Consider the following 10644-nt stretch of genomic DNA (forward strand, 5'->3'; position numbering starts at 1 on the left):
ATCGTGCACACATGTGCAAACAGTGGGAGCAAAGATTGAACAAGAAATGTTCACACAGTTGAGAGAGAGAGAGAGAGAGAGAGAGAGAGAGATTAATGTCTGCAGAAGGCCTGATGAGTCTATGAGACAAGGTACAAATCAAAAGGAACTACATCTCTGAGGAGAGGGGGAGTGCACAAGGCATCTCCTCGAGAGTGCATAAAGCAGCTCAAATTTATTATGGGACATACCTATATTCTAGTACTATTCATTACATCAGTTTAAGGCTGAGAGTCTTTGGGCTTAGATTTGAATTCCCTAATCAATGCTTGTCCTTCATGGTGACTGCCCATTTTCCCGCTTTCCTGGCTTCTTTCACTTTGAGAAGTTCAGTGGCTCTTTGCTTGAGCTGAGTTGGAGTGAGCTCTTCAGCTATCCATATCTTCGTGCCCTTCAGCTTGTGTGTTTGTCGGGGAATCTTAATCTTTGCTGTCTTGTCATTGAAAGAGACTTGTATCTATGCTCCCTTTTGCTGGATATTCCAAATAGCATCTGGATCCCATGCCACTTGTGGCATCTTCTCGTTGAGGCAGTTGATTTTATCTTCTGTGTATTCCCTTGTGCCAAGACAGCCACCTGGTAATTCCCCCACGCATAAAATCAGCTTGTTAGTTTCTCTGGCTCTCTGCTCTTTCACTTCCATGTAAAGATCAGCTTTATTCACTTTGCTGTTTACCTCAACAATCATCTCTTGTTTCATTATTTTACCTGAGTGGTGGCCGTTTCTTGCATTTTATGAACCAGCTGTGTTGTTGGTGGAGATGCATTACATTTGCGTAGTACCTCATGGATTCCTGCTTTCCATTGCCCTCCATATCATGAACTTTCCTTCCTATAGCTACAAGCCAGAGCTTGAGCTCTTTAACTTCATATCTAAATTGTAAATCCACTCCTGTGGATCAGAAATGGTCTTCATCCATTGATATGTCTTTGCATATGCGGTAGCAGTCGGAGTAAAATTGCAATAGTTGAGTAAGAAATTCTCCTGGCTGGGGTCAAGGTAACAAACAGCTTCACCTTGGGAGTCTCCATATTGGCCTGTATAAGCTGGAAAACCCCTCTGCTGTAGTTAACCACCAAGTGGTCCGGGGGGCTCAGCTGAACCCGGAGTGGGGCTTAAGAAACCCAACGTGCTATTGCTGCGAGCTGAAAACTGAATTGAGAACTGCTTCAAATTGGGCTGATCCTCAACTAGGAACTTGAGATAGACTTGCACATGATGTGTGTGATGTGATGATAGACCTGCCCTATGACCTATGTACTGGGTGGCCCGTGACATGCTCACTGGGTGGAATCACCTGGAGCTGGAACTGCCGCCGCGGCCTGGAGTCACCTGGGACTACTGCGACTTGTGTAAGCTGCTGGATTTGCGTCCTACGACGTGTGAGATATAATATGATATGCGACGTGTGAGATATGATATGAGATGATTGTATCAAAATCCACATGAGACCCTTCAGGATCTATGGGATTGGTGATGACTATTACATTAATAGCGGTCTTTACATCCGGTGAAATAAACATCTTACAAAATTGCTATGTATTTAGTGAGTACCTTGTTGCCATGTGCCAAAACTTTTTTGAGGTAGCTTCCTAGCTTTTTGGCTGGGCTCTTCTAGCATATTTTCCGACTGTCTCTGCTATCCCCATATCTTTCTCTGATGTGTGTGTAGGCTCTACGTCTTAGGAGTACATCTTCTACTTCCCCTGTGGGGCAGATTTTGCAGGTTCTTTCCTCTCTGGGGATCGTGGGTCTTGCCCACCTTTCCCCCTCCACCTCTGGATCGTGTGAACTGGTTCTTATTTTGCATATTAGATGTCTTTTGAACATTGATATGTCTTCCCCGAGGTATTTTTGCATGCTGTAGCTGCCCCTCTTGACTTGCTCATTGGGTTAATTTTCTGCTTGTAGAACTGCATTTTTGTCCTCGGGTTATGCCATAATCTCTGTAGCATTGCCTGCTTCGCTATTCCCCCGATTTCACATGCATCTTCTGGTATATCAGTGGCTGTTATGCCCTATGATTTGAGTCATTTCATCCCCTCACTATGCCATCCTGTGATTTGTGTAGCTTCCAGTGCCTTGTTTGGTATCCTACTGGCGTCCATCTTCTCAGCTTTGTTGAGGTAAGCCATGAATTGACATAATACTCCCCCTCTATCGGCATCATATGTGTCTCAGCTAGTAGGATGGGGTATGGTGTTTGTGCCTTAACCCCTAACTCCCCTATGAGAAAACATTTATGTAAAGTTTCTATTCTTTCCCAAATTTTTTGATGTGCCTTCCTGCACTGATTTTGGAAGTTGTACAAAGCTTTCAAACTGTAAGCCTAGGGTGGTTCTAGGTAATGAAATATATGTTTGGGAGGTGAGCTTGCTATGGGGTTCAATTATTTTATATTGGTTTGTTCTTCACTATGTTTGACCGGTCAGCAGAATAGGCCCGTAAGAGAGTGACACAGCAGCCAACGATCAAGTTACCCTTCAAGAGATCCACTTACCCTTCAAATCTTGTTCCAAGCTGAATTCCTAGTTAAAAGTCTTCTACTAAATGTCGAGCTATAACCATGAAAACCAAACACAGGTCAAATTTTGGAGCAAAATGGCATATTCATGTTTTCGCTATACTAGAAAGGTTTACTACAAATCCTCAGATTTATGTTGACCTTCGACTTTAGAATTTGGAATGCAGAACTGTCATATCATATTGAATAGCACACCTTTAACAGGTTTTTTTAAGTGCGAGTGCTCAATATGTGCATGCACATGAAACACAACAGAGAAACAAACAGTTTAAACTTTGAAGATCCCTGGAGTTCACAACGATAAGGTTCAAAAATTATCATACCTCCCGCAGCAAGCTTACAAAAATGCTGATTTGAAGCATATAGACGATACCAACAAGCCAATGTAGAAGAGAGCTTGTGACAGGTGAAGCCAAAAAGAAAGCAATCCGATTCGCAACAGTACCTCCAAGCATACTGAGAGTGCATATGTCTAACCACCATCCACACATCAGGGGAAAAACTCCGAGCTCAATCAGCAAGAGAAAAGCAACTTTAAACATCGTCATCATGTACTTCAAGCCTGCAATGACCTGCCTTGCAAAAGACGGAGCAGCCTCTGCCATAGAAGCTACACCACGAATTCGACCTACAGTGAGTGGCTCTCCTTTGCTGTATCTTATTAGAGCAATGAGCCCAAGATAGAGGCTAACAGTCATCAAAATAACACTGTACCCTGCTGCCACCGTTGCAGCATCCGAGAGTCTCAAGGAAGCCACCATGGCCTCTGTCAAAGAATCCACAGAATTTTCAAACACCTTCATATCTGTAACAGCAGCCAACCCTCCTAAGCTGCTCTTAGTTGATATCCTCCCAAAACTGATGTTCCCCACGCTGAGATGCTCAGGAAAACGAAGAGGCTCGTTTATAAACCCGGAAATGTTCAAGGAAGGCACAGTTTGATTCATACTTAGAACACTTGCGGCAGCAAACTTGGCACCATCAGAGCCAGTAACTATCAAGCGAGAGGCAAGAGAAAGGACTATGCGTCCTAGAGTAAAAGGAAGGAAGGCAACAAGTCCCAGAAAGATGGCGTTGCTTGCCAAAACCTGTATTTTTTTACGAGACACACCTTACTTCAGAGGAACAGATAATTGTTTCAAGTATAAAGAGCAATGAAGAAAAAACAAGATAGAAAGAAGGAATGAGTGACTCACAGTGACAGCATTTTCTATCAAATGAAAAACTGGGCCTTGCATTCCAACAAGTTCATCAAAAGGCACATCTTCCGCCCCGTCAACATCATCTGCCCCATCAAACATCTGCTCCACATGTGCTTCTAATCGAGCAGCCTGCATTTCCAGGCGTGCAGCTACATTCTCTGCATTTCTTCTGATTATCTGCCCAGCACCTGCAGCCAAACCCTGGCCTATACCAACACCTTCTCTGTTCCCTCCTGGCTGAGCTTGGGCACCAACACCACCGCGCCTATCTTCGATCCCAGGAAGGCCTTGCACATGCCTCCTCCCTGCTCTAGCACCAGGTTGCCTGTCCACATGATCTTCTTCTCTCTCCACATCATGAACACCTAGCTCTCGCAGGTGGCGAAAGTATTCTCTCAGTGAAGTTGCACCAAGAAAAATAAAGACAATACCAGCTGACAGTAAAAACCCATGAAGACAGTCTGTGAGGAGTAATGTTGGGGTAAGCCGACTAATGAAACATTTCTGGGCTTCTGAAATACTTCTGACAAATGTCAGCCGCCATATCCAGAAGGTTGTGAAAGGAATGCAGATTAGCCACACTGAAAGCACAAAGGCTAGCCGAACAAAGAAATGCAACCCCTTGCCAGCCTTGAATGCCATTCCCAATAGAAATTCCTGAAAAGGTAACCTTGTTGGTGCATTGTCTGCATAGACTGGAGAAAATGCAAAGGGATGCTTACAAACCTGCCATCAAAACAATTCCAGTGACCCAAAACCAACACAAAGTTTACATTCTTGTTGGATCAAATTATGCCATTTATCAAAAAGAGGTGCTCACAAGAAATTATTCTGATGCTGAGAAAGGGCAGACTATATCAGAAAGTAGTTCAGAGCTTCTTCTACCATCCTTCACCGATTTAATTACAACGAAGTTACGTGGAATATAAATATCTAACTAGATGAATCCAGGAACATGCCCAAACTCATCCTCTAAAAACACAACATATAGTGAAGTTTATCCCATGACAGTCACAAGGCTGAAAACCATAAACTCCATCCTGTTTAATGGAATATAACCCCAGTTCTTCACAGCAGAGGCTTGCATGACGCTTGCCCAGGCATCCTCAAGGTCGCTAAAGAACAGGTGCTGAAGGCCCTCTGGACTGTTGGAATATGGAAGAAAGAACTAGAACTAGAAACTAGAAATGAGATGACAAGACTAAAAGATAAGAAATACATTGAGAAGAGTGTAGACAAGACACAAGCTAGACTAATTGTTTACAATCATGTGACCCATTGAATATATGGGCCAAAGTACAAGACATAAAGCAAGAGTGCTTATGGGATAATTGTAGAAGTGCCACATGGCACGTACTCAAGACATAAAGACTAGACTTAGACTTAGACTTAGACTTAGACTATTATAGACTAGGAAATAGTACACTTAGTGTGCACTTATCTCCAACACCCTCCTTAAGTGGACACTAGGAGTAAGACAGAAAGACAAGACTAGAAGACAGACATAAAGACTGGTAGACTGAAGGACAAGATAGAAGACATGACAGACAAAAGATCCTGAGACACCCCTCCTCAAGTGATATCCTCATATGGGTCCACAAGGGTAGGGACAAGATGGATCTAAAACACAGTCAGATTGATAGACAGACAGACAAGACTAGATAGACAGAAGACTGACTGTAGTCAAATAGAAAGACCAAGACACTAGAGCCCCTTGACCTACATCATCGGTGGTCAAGGTGGTAGACAAGTCATAGAAGTAATCAGAAAGCCCATTTCTCATCATGTGAGGAAGGAACAGCAGGATCAGCTGATGGAGATGTTGCAGCAACATGGGCTGAGGTAGATGCAGGAGCTGATGTAGAGGTTTTGGAGTAGCAGTCCCTCTCCCGGTGATTATCACGGCCACAAATGGTGCATGGATGAGCCTTGAAACAGTCCTTCTCCACATGATTAGTTTTGCCACAATGGGTGCAAGGCTTTCTTACCTTAGAACTTCCTTTCTTTGCTAAAAATGCAGTGTCAGTTACCTTTCGTTGTTGAGTTCTTTCTTCCTCTTAGAGAGCATTGATGATACCCTCAAGAGAAGGATTATTATGATACTTGAAGGTAGTGACAAGAGTAGCATAGGAGTCAGGTAAGCTTTTGAGAAGCACAGCAATAGCAATATCTTCGGAGATGGGAGACTTGACTGACGCAAGCTGAACCATAAGACTGCGAAGATAATTGACATGAGAGGCTATAGTAGCTCCTTCCTGCATATGTAGATCAAAGAATGAGATCATAAGTGCAATCTTAGAGTTTTTAGATCGGGCTCCAAAAAGAGTATCCAAAGTGATCCATGCTTGAGGAGCAGACTGTATGTCGGAGATGTGATGAATGTAATCATCTACAAGGCCGAGCAATATGATAGCATAGGCTTTGTCGTTCTTGGCAGCGACAACTTGCTCAGATGGACCTTCGGGAGCATCACGGTGAACAATGTCCCAAAGGCCTTCTTTCATAAGATGGCACTTGATTTTGATCCGCCAAGTATGAAAGTTGGACCCATTGAATTGCAGGAGGAACCAGCAAAAAAGGAGAGACTGTTCAGCAAACTGAAAGAGGCAAAAGCTCAGTACCTTAATCCCGGGCAGAAGTAGAAGTGTAAAAAGGATGCATATCTCCGTGAAGATGGAGTTGGAGAAGTCGTCAACCTGTGCGGGTACGGATTCCGTACAGTCGTACGGACTGTACGGACAGCGAGCAGAGTACGGAGTACGGCCGACGTACGGATGTCGTGCAGAGTACGGACGACGTACGGATGTCGTGCAGAGTACGGACGACAGCGCAGCGACGTACGGATGACGGCATAGAGTTGTATGGATAGCAGGAACAGGTGCTGGATCTGTCGTGACAGCAGATCTGGCGCTCAGATCTGTGGCTGAGCTGCACAGATCTGAAGCGCAGATCTGGCGCAGAGATTTGGAGCAGGCGGAGCAGGCGTACATGCAGCAGAGTCGCGCAGATCTGGAGCGCAATGGCGGGGCAGAAAGAGGGCAGATCTCGGAGAAGAGGCGGCCAGCAGAAGCGTAGAAGAGGGTGGTGCAGAGGTAGAGGTGCCACGAGAGGCTGAAGAGAGAGATGCCGGAGGGAGAGGTAAACTGAAAGGAGAAGACGAAGCTATGGCTGCAGCAGAGTGAGAGGAGAGGAGAGGGGATCTACATGCTCTGTCCATAGCAAGCTCCTGGTAAAGTGTGAAATTCAGGCAGTCGAAAGAAATATTTCTTTGAGACAGTTTGCCAAGCTGATTCTGGGAAAGCATCATACTTCTAATCAATGAATACTATGAGTTCATATAATACACATCCTGCAAGCGCTTTAGGTTACCTTGATGCGCATGCTTTTCTTTGTCATTCTTCATCAAATCGTCCAGCAATTTGAAAATGGTACTTTTGGTTGCAAAAGTAGTGGCTTATTACACTAGAGACGAATTTTTGAAAAAAGTTGAGCCGACATTCCAATATGTGCTACTAGAGATGAACTTTCAAAAAAGTCGCGCCAATATGCCAATATTGCTATTAGAGGCCATTACTATAGATTTCAAAATGGGAATAACCCCATTACAATTAATTTGCTGAAAACCACATTATGTTGAGTTTTTGAAAAAAATCAAGCCATTATAAATAATTGAGTGCTACTAGATGCCAGTTCTAGAGACATCGAAATGGGAATTTACTTTGCACCATTCGCAACCCATTCCAATTGATTTGGCTGAAACAAGTTGTAACGGCTAAAATCAGTTGCAATGGGTTGGGTTCGGTTGGGTCATTTGTTTGTTTGTTTGTTTGTTTGCTTGCTTGTTTGTTGCTTTTATTTTTGTGTGGTGTCCGTGCGTGCATGCATTCGAAATGGGAATCTTTAATTCATTTGGCTGAACTCAGCATTATGTACGACTGAGATAGATTTTTGGAAAAAGTCAAACCATTTGCATGGAGATTTTCAAACTGGGAATATACAAAGGTAGCAACTCACTATAAATGCCTTGGCTGAAATTGGCACTATTTGCTAGTAAAGAATGAATTTTTGAAAAAAATTTGAGCCAATATGCCAATATGTTCTACTAGAGATGAACTTTTGAAAAACGTTGAGCCAATGTGCAAACTTGTACTAGTAGAGGCCAGACATAGAGGTTTCGAAATGGGAATTTTGTTTGCAAAATTAGCACCCCATTACATTTTAATTTGCTGAAAACCGCATAATGTTGAACTTTTGAAAAATAGCGAGCCATAATGTAATACTAGAGGCCAGTTTTAGAGGTATCGAAATGGGAATTTTGCTTGCAATTATGATTGATTCGGCTGAAATCAGCATTATGTGCTACTAGAGCTAAATTTTTTTAAAAGTCACCTAGGAGACCCGGGAGACATGTTAAGACAGAAGTTTCAGCTCATTGGATGAATGAAAATTAAGTTACAAGGGGGAATTAGCCTGTCACATCAATTTCTAGTTCCATTCTGCAGATGCCTGGCTTACATCCCTTCAAAAGTGCAAGGGGTGCAGAGGTTTTCCTGACTGCGCCTTATGGCCTGAGTGGTTCAACAATAAAGAGCCCCTCAAACCAAGGTACATTAGAGATCTTCTAGATGGACGTTGGTGGCCCCTTATGTACCCTACCTGCTGTCTACTGGGGCTGGTGCTCTCTCTCTCTCTCTCTCTCTCTCTCTCTCTCTCTCTCTGTCCGCACGTGAGAAACAACCCACCACAACGACATTCCATCTTTCAATATCCTGCCTGTCAACGACGGATTAAGCTCCTACCTCACACTGTCGGGCGTTGCTGTGATTGAGCCATTGAAGAAGGCAATCTTGATGCACGTACTTGATGCTGCCGCTACAAGCACACGGATAGTAGAGTGGAGAAGCCTTGTCACCGGGGGTGCGACAGATTCGACAGACGTCTTCTTCCTCGTCGCCATCGTCAGCCCTAATGGGTTGCTCGACCTGGGCCGAGGAAGGGATACGGACCAAATCGACAGATCCCTTGGCCAAGGTCTCGGTAGGTCCAGCCCTAGCCATGGAAAAGTGAAGGATGAGCCAGTGCAGTGCAAATTGAGGCTTGCAAACTAGAGATTTGAGCCAGATTTCTGAGAAATGCTTCTGTAGGATTGACAAGATGTTGAAGATTGAATATGATTCTCAGTATTCACACGTGTGTGTTCTGCGTCATCTAAGCTACCACTAATATCCACGTCAATAGCCTATATTCTAGAGCAAATGGAAATTTCCTTTTCTCCACAACTAATTAATAGGAATTTCCCATTTTTCAATGTCACGGGGGACGTAGTCTTAAGATATATATTCTACAACAAGTCTTATTTATTAGTACTGCCTGTATGTAGGCAGTGCTTTCGAGATACTTCTTTTAAAAATTGTCCCTCTAATCATTTTTTGCCAAGTCTTCCCTTGCCCATGCCTTTCTATTCGAATTTTGGACTCATGAGCATCTATCAATAGGGCAACACTATCGAGCACAGCATGTGCTCTCTTGTTTATTTATTACGATAGGCAGCCTATCAAGAATTTTGGGTTTCTTGGCCTCTCCTTGAGCCACATGTCCTAATATAAGCCTTGGATTTAATTTTGATATGAAGGCCTACAACACTTGATGAAAAGCATGCTTTTGGATAAAACGTTGATGATGGAAGGCATGAGCGCTTTTGAAGGCCTCTAAATCTATATATTTCGCAAACTTCAACTCTTTGGATCGTCTAGCTAATGTTGGCTCTGCCGACCTCTCTCTCCAACATCGCTCACATAGAGAAACCGCTTCGAAGGTAGAGATAAGATTTCGACGGCAAATGACGGAAGAAATCATGACAAGAATTTGGTCGATGCTTGAGTTGGAATACAGATACACTCATTGAGATTTAGGTAATATATCATTCTCTTACATATTCGCTGTACTCAATCTCGACGATTACAACTTTAGCACACAAGGAAGGGCCCGTTCCCTCGGATTATAACTATTTGGGGAAGGAAGTGCGTTGCCTCCCCGCCCACACTATGTGTGATTATATAAAATATATACATATCTATATATATATATATGTTTTCCATTTTAAGTTCTGTGTTTTCTTTTGCTTTTGCATATTCTAAATTCTTCTTTTTCTATTTGTGTGCCGAGGTGTTCACAAGAAGGGAACGCTTAAACACATACGCCATTTGGTCGGGCCTGCTATTGTCAGCTTAGTTTATAGTCATGTATTTTTCAAACACTCATTAATAATTTATCATCAGCATATTATAGATTTCTCTCTTCATTCATTCCCCTTAGGCAGCCTACTGCACCCTAGTTTATTTATTTATTAGCATTGCCCCCCTAAGGGCAGGCTATAACAACCAGAAACTTACCATTTTAGGTACTCGTCTAAAGCAGACATCCTAAAGTGATTTTAACCTTTGAAAAGTAGAGTTTCCTCCCCGAGTCCTGCCCTCTCTCCCTCCACTCAATCCCCCCTCGCCTCTTGTCTCCCTCTCCTCTCCCTTCTCGCCCCGTCTCCCTCTTTTGAGATATGTGAGCAGGTTTCTAATTTTGTTGGAGGTCAGTGCGCCCGACACTCTATGCCTCTTGTTTAATTATTTATTCATTCATTCATTTTGTGTGAAAGAGGAGGAATTTATATTAACGCCAAAAAGAAAGTACAAATAATAAAAAGCTAAAGCATAGGAGTATCCTGAAGGATCTTGACAACAGATATTAGGTCAGCCCAAAGAAAAATAGATCCTCCCCAACTTCATGCATAAATGTGGTTGGAAAAGTAGCCAAAGAGTGATGCTGGCAAAAAATGTTATTTTCTTCCATATGCTCTAAATAGCCACTCACTAACAGCTCAATGA

General features: G+C 43.1%; 1 protein-coding gene across 1 annotated transcript in view; it reads right to left on the bottom strand.

Moving 5' to 3' along the window:
- Positions 1 to 8937, bottom strand: part of LOC147899639 (putative E3 ubiquitin ligase SUD1) — a 58527-nt gene extending 49590 nt beyond the window's left edge. The window contains exons 1-3 of the mRNA XM_087378586.1: positions 8566 to 8937; positions 3761 to 4492; positions 2888 to 3652 (exon numbers count right to left, since the gene is read on the bottom strand). Coding sequence (XP_087234712.1) covers positions 2888 to 3652; positions 3761 to 4492; positions 8566 to 8823 — 1755 coding nt within the window. The 5' untranslated portion in view covers positions 8824 to 8937. The remainder of the gene's footprint in view (positions 1 to 2887; positions 3653 to 3760; positions 4493 to 8565) is intronic.
- Positions 8938 to 10644: the final 1707 nt, after the last annotated feature.

The sequence above is a fragment of the Dipteris shenzhenensis genome, chromosome 8 (assembly GCF_047967505.1).
Source record: "Dipteris shenzhenensis isolate YYH24624 ecotype China chromosome 8, Dip_SZ_1.0, whole genome shotgun sequence".
NCBI lineage: Eukaryota > Viridiplantae > Streptophyta > Polypodiopsida > Gleicheniales > Dipteridaceae > Dipteris > Dipteris shenzhenensis.